We start from the raw sequence: 22,219 nt of genomic DNA, 5'->3' as shown, positions 1-22,219 counted from the left end.
TGGTAATATCAGACGATGTATAACTCCTATCTACTCGTATAGAAACTAGGTCCCCGTGATGTCACGTGGAGTGGCATCGCATGGGTGCCAATCTGGCCTTTTTCAAATGAGGATAAAATTGACCATTGCCATTCGTCTAAACTGGGATTTCTGAAACCAAATAATTTGTTTGTTATGAATACACTAATGGTGGGTAACGAATTGCAATCAATGCCTTTCGTTTTCTTTGATGAAGGAAACTACCCTATAGTGACACACAGCTCCACCTCAGCAAAGCATGGAACCCAAACATAAAATAGACAGACTAATCAGCTTCAGACCGACACCCAGGCGGAAGTACATATGGACAGTGTGTATTTTAAGTAACGAGAATTGCCTAATTATTCCAAAGAAAGTTACAAGAGGCTAGCACGGGTACCTGATGCCATTCCACGGATTAATGAAAGAAGGAGGGAGCAAGATAAAATAAACACACAAATCCCTAATCAGAAGTTAATATCATCCACACGACTCTGCATGAATGGCCTCAGTATTAAATTCATTAGCTTGATAATAGGCCTTCAAGTGCAGGCTCCAAGGCACGAAAACATATTCCACATAATGGTTTCTGTTCATTATACCATTATTGAAAAGAGAAAATTTTAATAATTTTGACCTTATAAACACAACTACTCAGAAAATTATGATCCTAGAAGCAAACTAAGTGAAAGAATAAGAAATTTTGTTTTCTCATTCGCTCTTCCACGCACATTATGTTTCAACAGTGCCCACTGTAACAAACCTTCGGATAAATGAAGAACCTGGAATTGACGACATTTTTTCAGAGCTAATGAAATATGCAGGGGAAAAGAAGATGAACCAGCTGTACTAAATCATTAGTGAAATGAATTCAACAGGTGGGATACCAAAGGACTTGGAGAGGAACATGATAATCCCTGGGGCAGTCCTTGCAGAAAGAAAAGAAAAGAAACTTGATTTCCTCAAGCATTTGGAGATCAATAATACCCAAAATGACTCAAATTTAACTCATCTGAAGGATGAACACACACACGTACATATTTGTTTCCACATTGCTGCCCAATCTAGTGCGCAGCCCTGCCTCCCTCCCGTCTGCCCATCAATGCATCCCCTCATCCTCCACAGGGAAGAACGTGCTTTCCTTCACACTCCTCAAACCCCACCCATCTGCTTGGAGTGAGCGTTTCAGAGTTTGCAACCTGTTACATATTTGCACCTCAATGATGCCTACGGAGAAGGTGAAACCTGGGACAGTCATTTAATACACAGTGCAACCTCGATAAAATGAGACCCCACGGTGCTCCAATAAACACTCGCTATAGTGAATTTTTGCTTTCCCGGAGGTGGAGCAAACGATAGCCAATAAACCTATTTTCAACACTTATATAGGAACAGGATCAGCATGGCGATGGAGATATTTCTTTCTGAGAAACTCAAGCATAATTCCAGAAGAAAGGCAATGTTTTTTCATCATTAAATTTCCTTATCTTAAAACAAACTAGACATTCAATTTACAAGTGCCGTACTGAATCAAAATCATGCAAAGCATTGCCTTGTCAATTTGTCATTATCCCAGAGCTCAACAAACCAAGCCACTTTTCTCAGTACTTAGTGCATTACGTGATCATTCTATTTTGGTATTTTATGCTAAAAATTCAAATAATTATTGTTAAAACTGTATCACAGTTATTTAATGCTTCCATTGGTGTACGTTTATTGTTCCTGTTTGTTTTGCAAGCTCGCATGACAAAGTGCAATACGCAGCTGCTCCCGAAAGCCATCGACATCAACGCATGGCTAATACGCAACAAAGAAATGAAAAATGATACACACACACATCTCATGGACCCTTAGGCCAACAAACTTTACAAGTATCAATTTATTGATTTAACATTCCCAATAATGACTGCAAAACATGCAAATGCAATTTGCCTGCATTACATCTCACGGGGAATACTTCTATATTAAGATATTCCGCCAGGATCAGAGTCCTTTCTTCCATGGCTTTGGGTTTACACCGCAGGCATTGCCAGCAATTATGTAGGGTGATAACGCTTACGTGCTTTAAATTAGTATGACCAACCTTCGGAGCACTTTAAGTTCTCGATTCTCAATCAATCACTAAAATACGTGTTAGCCTCAACCACAGACCCTTTCTCAGGAGTTCCCGCAGATTGAATAGGGCAAAACCACCCGGACTAAGCTCCTTCTAACACTTCATGTTCGGCATTCTTTGGGCGCTTTTGCTCTGATCCCACACCACAGAAGACCTAATCTTCTCTTTGTTTTGTTTTCCTTGTGAAGAGGAAGACCCATTTATTACGCCACTCTCATACTGCTCCATTATTTTCATTTCCTTGCTTAGACATATTTTACGTTTATTTGGTCATGGTGCAAGTATGCTGTCGACTACTTTCTGCCACCCGAGGAACAAAAAAAGATCAAGCATTCACGAATGTTAATGCCACAATGTTTTCACCAAAATGAACTACTATGAAACAGACTTAGCACTCCATGTTAGCTTCATTTCTAACAGATTGCCAGGAATTACAAAGATTAAGGACTCTTGGTGAAGGTTTTCCGGCAATGAAAACTCTTTCTATGGCAACAGCCAACACTAATAGGACCTGGTAAAAATGATTTTTTTAGATGGTAGGTACATATTAATAAGGTCAACTGACGGTGCATCTGCTACCTCTCATAAATGTGGGGGTCTCGCAATAGCCTGTACTCGCTTTAAGGTGGTTCCACTGTAGTGTGGAATACATGCACTCAGCCTCTCTTTTTTTCCATTCCCTATGAATGCAGTTCAAAAGTCACTGTCGAGTTTATTCATGCTAATTGGTACTATCCATTCCTGTGACTCCTGTGTCCACATGCATGCGTTGCTTTTGTTAATCTTGAGGTTTTACCAACTAAACGCATGAGTTAGATAGTTTGTGAAAAACTAAATGCTTGGGCAGAGTAAGGTCGTTGTCCTTTGAGAGAGGCAGTTAATATTATTTCCATCTGGTCCTTCATGGAATGCAAACCTCTAAGCAATATTGTCTCTTGAGGTCTGATGTGCGTATGAGCGACTCTTATGTTTTCAGCATTAAAAAAAATATTGTTTGTTTGGCTGGTGAAATACAAATTTATATTTGAGAGCCACCTTAAAGATTACTACCTTTTCAATATTCAAAAGATTACAAGCCCCTCACCTAAATCAGCTACTGATAAAATGATTGCTTTTATGCACAAATTTTCAAATTAAGTTCCTAGCCCTGAGGTTGACAAATAAAAAGTCAAAATGTAGGAAAAGAATTTAATATAAACTGTCATTGACCAAACCTCAAGATTAGCCAAATAAATATGTAGTATGACCTTCATGGTCCAGAAGCACACTAATTGAATTAAAACGTAAGCTAGACACAACCACGCTCATAAAGATAGATTTCTCACCTCTAAGACGAAAATTGCAGAGATATTGTTTCCATTTTCGAAGGCTAGTTCATAGTATTTGAGGGCTGCCCTTGGGTTCCTGTTGTACCGGTCTTCCATTGTTCCGAGGGCTTGGTAGGTGGAGGAACTCTTGGGGTTCACTGCAATGGCCTTCTCCAGGCACTTCTTAGCCAGGACGATATCTTTATAAGGATGAGGTAATTTCATTAATCCATTCCCACACCTGAAATAAATACAAGGTTGGAAAAAATCACAGCAATAAAAAAACCTCTACTTTGGCCTCTCCATCTTTATGAAGCTCACTAGGACTAAAAATTCGGAGGATTGTATTGACCACCTTTGAATTTAATTTCATAAACAGCAATGAAAAATATGTATTGGTTTCTGCATTTAATTGTCCATAAAATACTTTGGTGTTTGCTACTGATTTTTCAATGCAATGATTCAGAGTTTAATAGATGATAATTTTCAATTAAGAATAATTTAACATTGGAAAATGTGATCCAAACATGTCATGTTTAGACTGTGCCACTGGTGAGAGTGATGCTTTGCCCCGGCGGTAGGAGCAAAAATTCATGAATGACAGTGGGATTAATTCAGTGGTGGTTGGCGAGAGTTGATGCACTCATGGGGAAAGTAGATTTCTCCCTCGATTGCTGCACGGGCCCTGACATAGGACTAACAATAAGAAATATGCGCGTTATTTTCTTTCCCCCAACTGCACCAGCCAAGTTGCAACCTCTCGACTGAGGGGTCATTTCTGGGGCAAAGCGGCATTACCGTCGGATTTTAGTGGGGTTTTTGGTTTGTCAAATGGATGTAAGGGATCGGAGAAATTGAAGAGGACCATTTTGCAGGTAATGCAGCGGCTTTGCAAAGCTTGGAAGTGTGTCGTACCTGTCACTAAATTTAGTTATTTTGCAAAAACCGGGTCTGCAGTCAACAGCATCATCATCATGACTTATTTTACTTTGAGAACTCATTCATGAGGCCTTTCAAGCTGTTTTTTTATTGGCAGTTGTCTATCTGGTTCACAGTCAACTGCGACCACGCGATGGAGAGTGATGGCAAAATCCGTGAATCCTGGCACGGACTCTCAAAAGACATGAATACTGAAGGGTCGTTTTATGAGTTCACTAAAGTAGACTCAAATTTAGTTATACGCGAAGCCAGCAAACTGAGGGTTGCAGAATATAATTTCTCGAAAACTCATTTTTCAAAATCGTGACATATTTTACATCGAGAACTCCTGCATAAGGCCTTTCAAGATTTTTTCTTATCGGCAGTTGTCTATCCGGAATACGAAGGAAATGATACTAGAACAGTGAATTATTTACGAAGCCCTCTACTGTAAATATTGCAATGGAGTATTCTGGATTCGACTTCTATAAATAAATGCTACCACCCACTGCGCATTAATGGGTCGATAAAAGTCACAACTCGCGTTGTTATGGTAGAGCAATCTAAATTTCATGATGAAGCTATAATTGGCGCTGTTACCTTAAATTTATACTAGTAACGGTCAAATCTGTCGAATTCTTAATTTTTCAGTGTAAACCTCGCAAATACATATTCTCTATTTCAAATATTGAGAATAAAGGGATCGCCTCGCGTTCACCACTTCGCTGCATACATTTTTGAAAACTGATGAAAAAGCACGCGAAGTGATTGAATAATATGAACTGAGGCTTCCTAAATGTGGTCTATTTCCCGCGATATGCATTGCAATTGAAGAAATCAGCACTGTTTAGAAGTATGCGATGGTAGAATGAAGATAACGCATGCAGACCGGCTTCAATTTCCGTGCCCCTAGGATGATGCAACGTGCGTTTCACCTCCAGGGAACGAACTCCTGATCAACGAAACAGCAAAATTTCGGTCCCTTGAGTTTCCATTAAAAAAGGTTTCACTGTATACTCAACTAGGTCTCATTTTCATGCACAGTACACCAGATGCAAAAATAATTTAGAAACAGAGCACTGAAGGCTCATAAAGACCTACTATAATTCTGACAGCTTGGGAATAAAATTTTTCAACAGGCTTCCATCTAAAGTAAAGTCTGTCACAATTAATAGGTTTAAGTCTATTATAAGTTTATATCTCTGCAATAATACATTGTATTCCATTCAGGAATATTTTGACTTAAACTTTACGAATATAGTGATGTGATTTCATATTTTTAAATGTGTATGTAAATATGTACAAGTGGATGGCTGCTTGAATTCTTCAAGCGGGTAATTAGGGGGGTGGGAACATTGTTGTGTCACGTGTTGTTGAGTATTGTGTCCATAAGTGTTTCAAATATTCACAAATTTCCCCGCCGTTTTTTTTTTTATGGGAAAGGATCTTAATTGTTTACTTTTAAAATTATTTGTTATTTTCAATATAATTTCATTTGACGGATAGTTCATTATTTGAATAGGCTAAGTTTAGCACTGAGACATAATTGGAATAAGGTTTTTAAAATTTCAAGACAGTGATGATTTTGTGGTTATTTTTCAACTCTTAAAGTCCAAAAGCGTTGTGATAAGCGAAACTTGAAAATGAAACGCAGATTCCTTAGATAAATATATAAAGATATACCACTCGCAAAACATATGTCCATAATGCAGTGTGTAAAATACTAAATTGTAACGATTCCCCAAATTTCTTTGGTACTAAAAAATAGTTATTCTCAAGATATTCCAATTTGAAAAAAATAGCTTTGGCATATTTGCTATCATTATCGTATCGAATTATCAAGTATACTGACACGTGTATTGAAAATTCGCAATCCTATTCCAGTCTTGGATCATCAACCCTAAAATTCCTGGTCAACTATGTACGTGGATAGAAAATCCTGTATGTAATAACGATTCGATATATTTTAAGAAAAAGCATATTCAATATATATACATCGTGAGACTACACACAAAGCATATTTCCATTGGGCATTGTGAGGAAGACCAAGATGTAACCATTCACCAAATTTCATTGGTCCAACGGATACACTAATCAAATTATGCCAATTTAAATATTTGCTAAAATAATCAAATCGATTTTTCAATTATACTGACATCTGTACTGTTAAATCCGCAATGCTATTGGTTTAACTTCCAGTCTATGGGTATCTACTACATAATTCCTGGTCAACTATGTCCTTGGATGTAAAATCCTATATGTAATAGCAATTCGATATATTTTAAGAAAAAGTAAATTCGATTTATATCGAACGTGAGACTATAAACAAAACATATTTCAATTGGGCATTGTGAGGAATACCAAGATGTACCCATTTACCAAGTGTCATTGGTCCAACGTAAATACTAATCATGTTATGCCAATTCGCGTATTTGCTACAATTATCGAATCGATCTTTCGATAAAACTGCAATCTGCACTGTAATATCCGCAATGCCGTGGATTTTAATTCCAGTTAATAGAAATCTTCTCTACATTTCCTGGTAAACAATGCCCGTGGTCGTAAAATCCTATATGTTATAGCTATTGGATATAAATTGTGAAAAAGCAGATTCGATATATATCGAATGTGAGACTATATGCAAAACATATTTTCATTGGGCATTGTGAGGAATCCCAAGATGTACCCATTCACAAAATTTCATTGGTGCAACGTATATACTAATCAAAATATGCTAATTTCAGCATTTGCTATAACTATCGAATCGATCTTTCGATTACACTGACATCTGTACTGTAAAATCCGCCACGATATTGATTTTATTTCCACGCTATGGTCATCTTCTGTATAATTGCTGGTCAACAATGCCCGTGGGTGTAAAATCCTAAATGTTATAGCTATTCGATATAATTTGTGAAAAAGCAGATTCGATATGTATCGAATGTGAGACTACATGCAAAACATATTTCCATTGGGCAATGTGAGGAATATCAAGATGTACCCATTCACCAATTTTCATTGGTCCAACGTATATACTAATCCAGTTATGCCAATTAACGTATTTGCTAGAATAATCGAATCGATTCTTCGATCATACTGACATCTGTACTTTAAAATCCGCATTGCTATTGGTTTAACTTACAGTCTATGGGTATCTACTATATAATTCCTGGTCAACTATGTCCTTGGATGTAAAATCCTATGTGTTATAGCAATTCGATATATTTTAATAAAAATTATATTCGATATATATCGAGCGTGAGACTACATGCAATACATATTTCCATTGGGCAATGTGAGGAATATCAAGATGTACCCATTCACCAATTTTCATTAGTCCAACGTATATACTAATCCAGTTATGCCAATTTGCGTATTTGCTACAATAATCGATTCGATCTTTCGATTATACTGACATCTGTATTGTAAAATCCGCAATGACATTTTTTTATATCCAGTCTATGGTCATCTACTATATAATTCCTGGTCAACAATGCCCGTGGGTGCAAAATCCTATATGTTATAGCTATTTGATATAAATTGTGAAAAAGCAGATTCGATATATATCGAATGTGAGACTACATGCAAAACATATTTTCATTGGGCATTGTGAGGAATAAAAAGATGTACCCATTCACCAAATTTCATTGGTGAAACGGAAAGACTATTGAAGTTATGCCAATTAACGTATTTGCTAGAATAATCGAATCGATTCTTCGATCATACTGACATCTGTACTTTAAAATCCGCATTGCTTTTGGTTTAACTTACAGTCTATGGGTATCTACTATATAATTCCTGGTCAACTATGTCCTTGGATGTAAAATCCTATGTGTTATAGCAATTCGATATATTTTAATAAAAAGTAGATTCGATATATATGTATCGAGCGTGAGACTATATACAAAATATGTTTCCATTGCGCATTGTGAGGAATACCATGATGTACCAATTCACTCAATTTCATTGGTCCAACGTATACACTTATCATTTTATGCCAATTTGCGTATTTGCTATAAAAATCGAATCGTACATTCGACTATACTGCCACCTGTATTGAAAAATTCGCATCCTATTGATAACCCCTCCATTCGATGGCCCTCTCTTCTCTACTATCCCCGCTTTCAAAATTTCGCCTATGTTCTTATATTGGTGACGTATATAGGGCGATGCGTGTATTTCTTACGGGGACCTAATACAAAAAGATATAAATTCATATTGATATATCTTCGTTAGGAAACAATACTCAACTAAATAATTAATGTGTACGCATAACTCATTCTTTCCTTTACATATTGCCATAACTTTATTCCCGTAACTATGTAAATAGGTCTGAATAATGGCTCCATTGAATGCAACCTTGTATCGATCATAACTTCGACTCTAATCATTCGATTCGCTTGATTTAACTTTTGTCGGATGAGTGACATTATCAGTTGTATTGTGCATGACTCTTGCATTCAAAATTTGATTTACAAAAAAGTCATTAGCGTTTAAAGCGTAACCAAGGAGATTGGTATCGATATAACTCGCACATGAATCGATCGAGCGGAATGGTCATCATTGCAACAGTTTACCTTTTTATTCATATTATTACTCTGAAAATTTCATTCCTATAGCTAAAACGGTTGCTAAGATATTCAAGATTGCATGCTCCACAAAAAAATGGCGACAATGATTTTTCTCGTGCAGGACATTTTTCGGAATTTAATTATTAATTAACCAAGAGGGCTACGGAGAAAGTGAGCTCAAACGTAAGGGTTCGGAGAACCCTTTACGGTTTTTCTAGGAGATTCCAAATTTTCACATGGCACATGTCTCAACGCCGAAATCCAAGATTGAAAATTCGACCACCTCTACATTGGAAAGTCGAAATCGTTTATTCCTCGGAATTGTTTCGACGTACGAAAATTCCAACATAGCCAAAAAATTAACCAAAGAATTCTCTACCTTTTTGGCAAAGGAATTTGTCGTACGATTATTGCAAGTTGGTCAAAAAAATTCCTAAAGTTTTCCCATAAGAAAAGCATTGAGAGCATTCAAACAGTAATAAAAAATACTAAATATCAATTCATCGCAATGACAACCATGTTAAAAAATCATCCAAAAAATCTAGTTTATGTCAAAAGAATGTCATGTTCCTCACATATTTAGAAATACATTAAAAAAGTGAAAAAGTTTTAGTCCCATAAGGCTCCCATGTTAATTCAAGTCGATATATCTCGAAAACCAATCGACTTTTTCGAGTTTTCAGATTTTTCCTCCCGATGAATTTTTTTTCACTTTTACGTCCAATATTCCATATACCCACACCTATCACAGTTTGGGCTACTAATTTGTGTCAATCACCCAATCAATGAATTACTTTCCAGCTTTAAATATGTAACGAGTCGATTGGGCGCTTGAATTCATCAAGCGGGTAATTAGGGGGGGTGGGAACATTGTTGTGTCACATATTTTCGAGTCATGTGCCCATAAGTGGTTTAATATTCAAAAATTTCCCCGCCGTTTTTTGAAAGGGTAAGGAACTAAATTTTTCACTGTTAGAAATATTTGTTATTTTCAATATGATTTTATTTGACGGATAATTGATTCTTTGATCCATTAAGTTAACCATTGACACATAATCGGAATAAGGTTTTAAAAATTTCAAGAGAGTGTTGATTATGTGGTTATTTTTCAACTGTTAAAGTCCATAAGCATTGTGATAAGCCACTCTTGAAAATACAACGCAGATTCTTTAGATAAATATTTCAAGATATTCCACTTGCAAAACGAATGTCCATAATGCAGTTTGTAAAATACTGAATTGTAACGATTACTCTAATTTCTTTGGTCTTAAAAAATAATTATTCTCAAGATATTCCAATTTGCAAAAAAGATTTGGCATATTTGCTATCATAATCGTATCGAGTTATCAAGTATACTGACACGTGCATTGAAAATACGCAATCCGATTGATTAACCTTCCAATCTTTGATCATCAACACTAAAATTCCTGGTCAACTATGTACGTGCATGCAAAATCCTATGTTATAACGATTCGATATATTTTAAGAAAAAGCATATTCGATATGCATCAATCGTGAGACTACATGCAAAACATATTACCTTTGGGAATTGTGAGGAATACCAAGATGTACCAAGCACCAAATTAAATTGGTCCAACGGATACACTATTCAACTTGTGCCAATGTTATGTATTTGTTATAATAATCGAATCCATTCTTCGATTATACTGGCATTTGTATCGTTGAATCCGCAATGCTATTGATTAAACTTACAGTCTATGGCTATCTTCCACATAATTATATTGGTCAACTATGTCCTTGGATGTAAAATCCTATATGTTATAGCAATACGATATATTTTAAGAAAAAGTAGATTCGATTAATACCGAACGTGAGACTATACACAAAATATGTTTCATTTGGGCATTGTGAGGAATACCAAGATGTACCCATTTGCCAAATTTCATTGGACCAACGTATAAACTAATCAAGTTTTGCAAATTTGCGTATTTGATAGAATAATCGAATCGATCTTGCGATTACACTGCCATCTGTACTGTAAAATCCGCATGGCTATTGGTTTAATTTTCAGTCTGTGTGTCTACTATACAATACCTGGCCAACTATGCCCTAGGATGTAAAATCCTATATGTTATAGCGGTTCGATATATTTGAAGAAAAAGCATATTCGATATATATCGCACGTTAGACAACATACACAGCATATTTCTGTTGGGCAGTGTGAGGATTACCAAGATGTGCACATTCGCCAAATTTCATTGGTCCAACGGGTATACTTTTCAAGTTATACCAATTTGTGTATATGCTATAATAATCGAATCGATTTTTCGATCATACTGACATCTTTACGGTAAAGTCCGCAATCCCATTGGTTTAATTTTCAGTCTATGGGTATCTACTATTTAATACCTGGTCAACTATGACTGTGGATGTAAAATCCTACATGTTATAGCAATTCGATATACTTTAAGAAAAAGTAGATTCGATATATATCGAATGTGAGACTACTTACAAAATAAATTTTCATTGGGCATCGTGAGGAATACCAATATGTACCCATTCACCAAATTTCATTGATCCAACGGTAAATCTATTGAAGTTATGCCCATTTACGTATTTGCTATAATAATCGAATCGATTTTTCGATCATACTGACATCTGTACGGTAAAGTCCGCAATCCCATTTGTTTAGTTTTCAGTCTATGGGTATCTACTATTTAATACCTGGTCAACTATGCCTGTGGATGTAAAATCCTACATGTTATAGCAATTCGATATACTTTAAGAAAAAGTAGATTCGATATATATCGAATGTGAGACTACGTACAGAACAAATTTTCATTGGGCATCGTGAGGAATACCAATATGTACCCAATCACTAAATTTCTTTGATCCAACGGTAAATCTATTGAAGTTATGCCCATTTACGTATTTGCTATAATAATCGAATCGATTTTTCGATCATACTTACATCTGTACGGTAAAGTCCGCAATCCTATAGGTTTAAAATCCAGTCTATGGGTATCTACTATTTAATCCTTAGTTAACTATGTCCTTGGATGTAAAATCCTACATGTTATAGCAATTCGATACATTTTAAGAAAAAGTAGATTCGATATATATCGAATGTGAGACTACTTACAAAATAAATTTTCATTGGGCATCGTGAGGAATACCAATATGTACCCATTCACCAAATTTCATTGATCCAACGGTAAATCTATTGAAGTTATGCCCATTTAGGTATTTGCTATAATAATCGAATCGATTTTTCGATCATACTGACATCTGTACTGTAAAATCCGCAAGGCTATTGGTTTAAAATCCAGTCAATGGGTATCTACTATTTAATCCCTAGTAAACTATGTCTTTGGATGTAAAATCCTACATGTTATAGCAATTCGATACATTTTAAGAAAAAGTAGATTCGATATATATCGAATGTGAGACTACGTACAAAACAAATTTTCAATGGGCATCGTGAGGAATACCAATATGTACCCAATCACCAAATTTCATTGATCCAACGGTAAATCTATTGAAGTTATGCTCATTTACGTATTTGCTATAATAATCGAATCGATTTTTCGATCATACTGACATCTGTACTGTAAAATCCGCAAGGCTATTGGTTTAAAATCCAGTCAATGGGTATCTACTATTTAATCCCTAGTAAACTATGTCCTTGGATGTAAAATCCTACATGTTATAGCAATTCGATACATTTGAAGAAAAAGTAGATTCGATATATATCGAATGTGAGACTACGTACAAAACAAATTTTCATTGGGCATCGTGAGGAATACCAATATGTACCCAATCACCAAATTTCATTGATCCAACGGTAAATCTATGGAAGTTATGCCCATTTACGTATTTGCTATAATAATCGAATCGATTTTTCGATCATACTGACATCTGTACTGTAAAATCCGCAATGCTATTGGTTTTAAATCCAGTCTATGGGTATCTACTATTTAATCCCTAGTAAACTATGTCCTTGAATGTTAAATCCTACATGTTATAGCAATTCGATATATTTTAAGAAAAAGTAGATTCGATATATATCGAACGTGAGACTGAATACAAAACATACTACCATAGAGTATCGTGAGGAATACCAAGATGTACCTGTTTACCAAGTTTCATTGGTCCAACGTACACACCTATCAAGTTATGCCAATTTGCGTATTTGCTATACTAATCGAATTGTACTTTAGACACTGCTGACATCTGTACTGTAAAATCCGCAATCCTATTGATATCCCTTCTATGGTCACTCCCTTATCCCTGCTTTCTCTAATATCCCCGCTTTCAAAATTTAGCCTATGTTCTTATATTGGTGACGTAGATAGACGGGATGCGTTTTTTTCTTACGGGGGCCTAATACAAAAAGATATAAATTCAAATCGATGTATCTTCATTAGGAAACATAATTCATCTAAATAATTTATGTGTGCGCATAATTCATTTTTTTCCTTACATATTGTTAAAATTTTTATTTCCGTAACTATGTAAATAAGCCCAAAAAATGGCTCAATCGAATACAACCTTGTATCGATCATATCTTCGAGTCTTATCATTCGATCCGTTTGATTTAACTTTTGGTGGATGAATGACATTATCAGCTGTATTGTGTATGACTTTCATGTTCAACACTTGATTCACAAAAAAGTTATTAGCGATTAAAGCGTATCCAAGGAGATTTGTATCGATATAACTCGCACGTGAATCGATCGAGCGGGATGGCCATCATTGCAAAAGTTGACCATTTTATTAATATTATTACTCTGAAAATTTCATTCCTCTAGCTTAAACGGTTGCTAAGATATTCAAGATTGTATGCTCCAAAAAAAAATGGCGACAATGATTTTTCGCGTGCAGGACATTTTTCGGAATTTAATTATGAATTAACCAAGAGGGTTACGGCGAAAGTAAGCTCAAACGTGAGGGTTCGGAGAACCCTCTAACGGTTTTTCTTAAAGATTCCAAATTTTCATATGGCACATGTCTCAACGCCGAAATCCAAGATTGAAAATTCGACCACCTCTACAATGGAAAGTCGAAATCGTTTATTCCTCGGAATTGTTTCGACATATGAAAATTTCGAGATAGCCAAAAAATCAACCAAAAAATCTAGTATCTTGCGTTTCAAGGAATTTGTCCTGTGATGATTGCAAGTTGGTCAAAAAAAATCCTAACGTAGTGCCATAAGAAAAGCATGGGGCACTTTCAAAAAATCATAAAAAATACTAAATATCAATTTATCGCAATGACAACCACACCAAAAAATCAACCAAAAAATCTAGTTTATGTCAAGGGAATCTCATGTTCCTCACATATTTAAAAATACATAATAAAAGTGAAAAAGTTTTAGTCCCATAAGGCTCCCATGTTAATTCAAGTCGATATATCTCGAAAAGTAATCGACTTTTTCAAGTTTTCAGATATTTCCTCCCGATGAATTTTTTTTTACTTTTACGTCCAATATTCCATATACCCACACCTATCACAGTTTGGGCTGCTAATTTGTGTCAATCACACAATCAATGAGTCAGTTTGCAGCTTTAATAGGGACGTTAACGAGTCGATTGGGCGCTTGAATTCATCAAGCGGGTAATTAGGGGGGGTGGGAACATAGTTGTGTCACATGTTACCGAGTCATGTGCCCATAAGTGGTTCAAAAAGCGAAAGAAACACTCAAAATATCGTTTAAATGAGTGAAATAGGCAGGCAATACGCTAATTCACAGTCAACAATACTTCAGACCTTCTTAGTAACCACGGTGATAAATGCTTCGGGAAACCGTTTTGATGTGAATGATTTACGCAATGTAGAAAAATATAGAGTGTATGGTAGATGAACTTATGAAATGCAGCCGATTTTTCGTCTTTCAGCCCTTACCCTAGGATTGTATCACCTCTTGATTTACTCACCTATTTTTGATTTATAATGTTAGAATACAGAAACTTAATGAAATTAAAAACGTCAGATTTAGAAAATAAACGAAATGAGACTAATTAAATGATTATCCGAATAAATATGTCTCGAATAATGAAGTAATGTTCAGATTTCACTGACGATGTTTGTCTCTCAATGCTGTCATATTATTATATCTAAGGAAGGTTTATAACAACAAAACAAATTGATAACAATAAATATATGAATACGGTTAAGAAACTTGAGTTGGAGAAAGAACCAAAGAATGTTCAACTGTCTCCGTAGATGTTAAATTCTATAAGTAACAGCAGTTCGATATATTTTACAAAAACGTAGATTCGATATGTGTGGAATCGGAGCTTGGAAAGTAAATATTATTAATTGGTCAGCATGAACAATGCTATAATAAACATATTCATTAAATTTCTTCGGTTTAACATCAATAGTTAGACAGATACGATACGAAAATTTGCGTATTTGCTACCGTAATCATCGAATTATCAAGTATACTGAAACGTGAAATTAAAATTTCGCAATCATATCGATTTATCTCCCCGTTTGGTCATCTACCGTATATTTCATGGTCAAATACGCCCGCGGATGTAAAATCCTTCATGTTATAGAATTCGATATATTTTAAGAAAACGCAGAATCGATATATATCTAATAAAACACTACATGCAAAACATATTTCCGTTGGGCTTTGTGAAGAATACCACGATGTACACATTCACCAAATTTCATTGGTCCAAAGGATATACGAATCAAGTTATGCCAATTTGCGTATTTCCTATTCGCGATTCCAGCCCGGAAGACGCCAACTACCGGCGAAAAATGTAAGCAGCGCGGTGGTGATGGCGGTCATGAACATGCATGTTCATGATAGCGGTGAGAGTGGACTCTTTACGTGTAATTCATATGCCGAATATAGGCTGCGTAGTGCCTTATAGTAATCCCTGATGCGTGTTGGATTCTTTCCTGACAATCAACCCTCTTTAATAGATCTTTCGCTTATCTTGCATTTCTGTGATACCTCCAAAACTGTATAGTCTATGTAACTCTTAACTACAACGTAGGTAACTGAATTTTCTGTTCTCACAGCTCAGCCTCTCACGTCTTCGAACTTCGCTTGCAGTCATTTCCATTATTTCTTCTCGGAAATTAACTGCAATAACCTCTTAATAAGTCTCAAGTATTTATAGTTTAATTCCTTTCATTCCACCTTCTTTATTTTACTGTCGCCGTACATTTCATACGTATCCTATATTTCTTTCAAGAGGAAAATGATCGGCAAGGTGTTGTCTCTCGGCGTCATGGACGCGTTTTTTGGTGGAAATTCTTCTTCAAGAAATATTATTTAGGGAGAATGTGTCCTCAAAGCTAGGCGTAGGTATAGTTCCTGTTGGCGCTAAGGTGAAGAGAGAGGATCGCGATCCAAAACACGTTCATTGTATTTTGATATCCTAATTGGAGACATGGTGCAGTGAGCCGTCGCAAACTCAGTGTTAACTTCACCTCATAAAATCAAAGATTCCTTATAGTTTTCAGCACTTAATCAAGCAGGATCATTAAATTATCTACATTAAGGTTACTATCTCCATCAGGAGTATGATACATACAGATGACAACATTTAAATAAATAAACTTAACAATCGAAATATCAAAAAGATTGTGCATGGGAATCACATTTTTACGGCTAATTGATTGAAAAAAAACACCATTTCTAACTGATGCAAACTTTCTTCCATTTTAATCCCAGTTCTGCAGAAGTAGCTTCCCACAGAATAACCAAGTGATATTACTATAGTATATTACTATCAACTATAGTTGACTCTCCTTTAGGGCATTCATATTATATTCTTTGGAGCTCCTCAGAGTATATTATATTTGAAGTAGAAATCATTTATATAAGTACTTAGTTGAAATATTTTCCATTTGTTACTCTCCCTACTATGTGAGCAAAATAATAAACCACCACCTTTGATGATAATAATGTATCTTATTGTAACCATACGTCATGTACCATTTGGTTCACTATGCTTCTTATATATGCTCCTATTGCCTAGAAGAAGCTTCTCAGTATCAATAGGTACTCATATAGCTCTGATAGTTGTTCTGTAGATAAGGTGACTGAATTAGCCAATGCAATCATTTCTCCCAATTGCACCTTCTCCTTCATCACTCCCTCCACTTATAGCTTATTTTACCTCTCCACCTAGAGATTTTTTGGTTTTTCTCCAGTAATTAATAAATGAACATCCAGTTGGCATGCTTAAGAACAGACCCGACCTAATGGTATCATGCAGTTCCTGTACTTGTGAGTAACCATTCCAGCCCGCTAAATTATTTCTTACTTCCTACTCACTGACCCCTTTCCCTTAAAAAAATACTCAAAATAGACTCAACCTAAACGATTTTACTCTCATATGTTGACTAAGCAATTTTGACTTGATGCTTCCTATCATTGGTGGTGAATACAAGTTTCAAGTGGGGATGGCAATAAAATATTTATAGAGAGTTTACTGTTAGAGAGGGTTCTGAGAAGCACAGAATTTTTCTGATTATTGGTGGGCAATCCTTATCCCTAATTCCTACAACTGCTTCACAGAGGAAAAGCCCTCTTTTAAAATGATGTTCTGAAATTGGTAAATTAGAATGCAACAAACTCCAACTGTACTGATAATACATTCCTAATTATAAAACTTAATGGCACCCCTAAAAAGCCTATTTGGACCCATTTGGACATTGAGTATTTTAGAAATTAATTATGTACAATAACAACTACCCATGCACTGGAGAGGATAACCATCTCAGGCAGTTCTTGAACCCATGACCTTCAGCTTGCAAAGCGAGGCTTTTGCCCCACCACAACAAGGCCAGCATTATTGAGTTTAATTTACAAATACCCCTCGATGACTATCACTTGGTGTGACTGGACTCTTATAAAGTGATGGTGGAGTGGATATATTAAATAAAGTTAAGGTGCAACATGTAGACAATAAACTAGATTGACTCAGGATCAACTGTGTGAACACAACTTATTCTAACATTAAAAGAATACAAAAGAGTTTTTCTTTTCATCTACGATACGGTTGCAATTGCTAATTTGGACTAAATTCTTCTCCATACTGCAACACTTTGTTTACAAGTACTTACCTTAACACCTACTATTTTACCACTCCACTCCAATGTACTTTTCATCATCACAGCCCACTAACTACTTTCTGTCAATGTCCTCGACTCCTTCCCCCATTATTCATCAAAATATGCTAAGAACAAGTAACTAGGTAAAATAGATTCCATGAGCTAAGGTACCAGCAATACCACAGAAAGTTAGGATGGCCTTAAGAAAAATTGAAGAAAATTTTATGCTGATTCTATTTTTTATTATACTTATTTATCATTATACTATACTTTTTGGACATTTTGAAAACACGATACAAGGAAGAGGTAGGTAGAGAGTACCAAGGTTATGAAGTTTATATGAGTGTTGACTATTACTTGCTATGGGTTTTCCACTCAGATCAGGGATGTAAACTTGGGAGGAAAGAAAAACATTTGTGGTACACTACATAGAGAAGTGGCAGGTGGATAACATAAAGGACTTTGAAGTCAATATAAAATAGGTTCAGTTAGCAAGCTGGTTCATAAATACAAAGCCATTGAAGTCAACAACAGTGAGGACATTACAATCACAGTTCAATCATGGGCCTAATCATCAAACAAGTGATGTGTTAGGAGGAACAATGATAAAATGTTTATGAAGCAAGGTTCAGTTGGCATGCAGGTTCATAAATACAAAGCCATTGAAGTCAAAAACTGTGAGGGAATTAAAATCATAGTTCAATCATGGGCATAATCATCAAACAAGTGATTTCTTAGGAGGAGCAATGATAAAATGTTTATGAAGTGAGGTTCAGTTGGCATGCAGGTTCATAAATACAAGGCCATTGAAGTCAACAACTGTGAGGAAATTAAAATCATAGTTCAATCATGGGCATAATCATCAAACAAGTGATTTCTTAGGAGGAGCAATGATAAAATGTTTATGAAGTAAGGTTCAGTTGGCATGTAGGTTCATAAATACAAGGCCATTGAAGTCAACAACTGTGAGGGAATTAAAAGCATAGTTCAATCATGGGCATGGTCATCAAACAAGTGATTTCTCAGGAGGAGCAATGATAAAATGTTTATGAAGTATGGTTCAGTTGGCATGCAGGTTCACAAATACAAATCCATTGAAGTCAACAACAGCGAGGAAATTAAAATCATAGTTCAATCATGGGCCTAATCATCAAACAAGAGATTTCTTAGGAGGAGCAATGACAAAATGTTTATGAAGTAAGGTTCAGTTGTTATGCAGGTTCATAAATACAAGGCCATTGAAGTCAACAACAGAGAGGACATTAATATCAAGTTCAATCATGGGCCTAGTCGTCACTCTAGTGATTTCTTAGGATGAGAAATGAAAAATGTTTATGAAATAAGGTTCAGATAGAAAGCAGGTTCATAAAAACGAAGCCATTTAAGTCAACAAAAGTGAGGACATTTAAATCACAGTTCAATCATGGGCCCAATCGTAACACAAGTGATTTGTTAGAGAGAGCAATGATAAAATGTTTATGAAGTAATGTTTAGTTAGCATGCAGTTTCATAATTACAAAGCCATTGTAGTAAAAATAAGTGAGGACATTAATAGCACAGTTAAACTATGGGTATAATAAGAGGAAGATTTATGGAGAAACCTGTTTCAGAAAAGAAATCTGAAGGGAATGTATAAGAACGGAGTTCCTATTTCAGGGTTCGATAAGAGCACCGAATAACATTAAGAAACGCTTAATTTCTCCTCATCGTCGTTTTCCTCGGTGGGACCATCGCCTTGTTAGTGTTTTCCATGACGCTTTACAAGTTGAAAATTACGATAAAGCTCTAAAATGATGTTAATAATGAACCAGCGGAATAGATAAATGTGCACCAATGTAATGGAGAGCGGTTCAAAAAACGATATATATTGAATGAAAAGAGCACTACATACGGAAAATCCTCTGTACTGTGACGTGCAAATACGATACTTAATAAATCGATAGATATTAAGGATAAATATAGCAGGAGATGGAGCAAAATAGCCATATAAAGCTCGTTGCGATCTAATCTAGCAACATAATTTATCACCAGTGTGTCCGCCATCTTGGAAAATTACGTCACCGACGCTAGCACCGCTAGTGGTGATTTGAGTCGCCAATAATAATCGATTCGATCATTCAATTATACTGCATCTGTAATGTAAAATTTGCAATGCTTTTGATTTTAATTCCGGTCATTGGCCATTTACCATATAATTCCTTGTCAACTTTGCCCAGTGATGTAAATTCCAATGTGTTATAACAATTCCATATATTTTAAGAAAAAGCAGATTCAATATATATCGAATGAGAGACTACATACAAAAAATGTTCCCATTGGGCAGTGTGAGGATTACCAATGTGTACCCATTCACCAAATTTCATTGAACCAACGCATATACTAATCAAGTTATGCCAATTTGCATATTTGCTACAATAATCGATTCGAATTTTCGATTAAACTGCCATCTGCACTGTAAATCCTCAATGCTGTATGTTATAATTCCAGGTAATAGTCATCTACTCTATAATTCCTGGTCAACAATGCCTGAGGATGTAAAATCCTAAATGTTCAGGCAAATCGATATAATTTGGAAAATGAAGATACGATATATATCGCATGTGAGACCATATACAAAACATATTTCTATTTGGCATTGTGAGAAATATCATGATATACCCATTCCCAAAATTTCTTTGGTCCAACTTATATAGCAATCAAGTTATGCCAATATGCGTATTTGCTATAATTATCGTATCGATCTTTCGATTATACTGACATCTGTACTTAAAAATCCGCAAAACTATTGGTTTAACTTCCAGTCTGCGGGTATATTCTATATAATTCCTGGTCAACTATGTCCTTGGATGTAAAATCCTATATGTTATAGCAATTCGATATCTCTTAAGAAAAAGTAGATTCGATATATATCGAACATGAGACTACATACAAAACATATTTCAATTGGGCATTGTGAGGAATACCAGGATTTACCCATTCATGAAATTTCATTGGTCTAGCGGATATAGTATTGAAGTAATGCCAATTTACGTATTTGCTATAATAATCGAATCGATTTTTCGATCATATTGACATCTGTACTGTAAAATCCGAAATGCTATTGGTTTAACATAAAGTCTAAGGGTATATACTATATAATACCTGGTCAACTATGCCCTTGGATGTAAAATCCTATTTGTTATAGCAGTTCAATATAAAAAAAAGCATATTCGATATATATCGCACGTTAAACTACATGCAAAACATATTTCTATTGGACATTGTGAGGAATACCAAGATGTGCTCCTTCGTCAAATTTCATTGGTCCAACGGGTATACTTTTCAAGTTAAACCAATTTGTGTAATTGCTATAATAATTGAATCGATTTTTCGATCATACTGACATCTGTACCGTAAAATCCGCAATGCTCTTGGTATAAAATCCAGTCTATGGGTATCTACTATTTAATCCCTCGTGAACTATGTCCTTGGATGTAAAATCCTACATGTTATAGCAGTACGATATATTTTAAGAAAAAGTAGATTCGATATATATCGAACGTGAGACTGTATACAAAACATATTATCATTGAGCATTAGGAGGAATACCAAGATGTACCCGTTCACCAAGTTTCATTGGTCTAACGTATACACTAATCAAGTTATGCCAATTTGCGTATTTGCTATACTAATCAAATCGTACTTTAGACAATAGTGATATCTGTACTGTAAAATCCGCAATCCTATTGATATCCCTTCCATTCTATGGTCACTGCGTTATCCCTACCTTCTCTACTATCCCCGCTTTCAAAATTTAGCCTTTGTTCTTATATTGGTGACGTAGATAGACGGGATCCGTGTATTTCTTACGGGGGCCTAATACAAAAAGGTATAAATTTATATCGATGTATCTTCATTAGGAAACATAATTCATCTAAATAATTTGTGTGTGCTCATAATTCATTCTTTTCCTTACATATTGTTAAAATTTTTATCCCCGTAACTATGTAAATAAGCCCAAAAAAAGGCTCAATCGAATACAACCTTGTATCGATCATAACTTCGAGTCTAATCAATCGATCCGCTTGATTTTACATTTGTCGGATGAAACACATTATCAGTTGTATTGTTTATAACTTTCATGTTCAAAACTTGATTTTAAAAAAAGTTATTAGCGTTTAAAACGTATCCAAGGAGATTGGTATCGATATAACTCGCACGTGAATCGATCGAGCGGAATGGTAATCATTGAAAAAGTTGACCTT

The 22,219-nt window shown here is 35.4% G+C and overlaps 1 protein-coding gene across 2 annotated transcripts in view; it reads right to left on the bottom strand.

The window, feature by feature from the left end:
- The window catches only part of LOC124161591, a 68,994-nt gene that overhangs the window by 2,165 nt on the left and 44,610 nt on the right, over positions 1 to 22,219 (bottom strand). For both annotated transcript variants that reach the window (XM_046537973.1, XM_046537972.1), the window contains exon 5: positions 3,460 to 3,682. In XM_046537973.1, the coding sequence (XP_046393929.1) occupies positions 3,460 to 3,682 (223 nt within the window). The remainder of the gene's footprint in view (positions 1 to 3,459; positions 3,683 to 22,219) is intronic.

The sequence above is a fragment of the Ischnura elegans genome, chromosome 6 (genome assembly GCF_921293095.1).
Source record: "Ischnura elegans chromosome 6, ioIscEleg1.1, whole genome shotgun sequence".
In the NCBI taxonomy this organism is placed as follows: domain Eukaryota; kingdom Metazoa; phylum Arthropoda; class Insecta; order Odonata; family Coenagrionidae; genus Ischnura; species Ischnura elegans.
The sequence above is the reverse complement of the archived record's forward strand: the minus strand, read 5'-3'. Positions and strand labels throughout refer to the sequence as shown.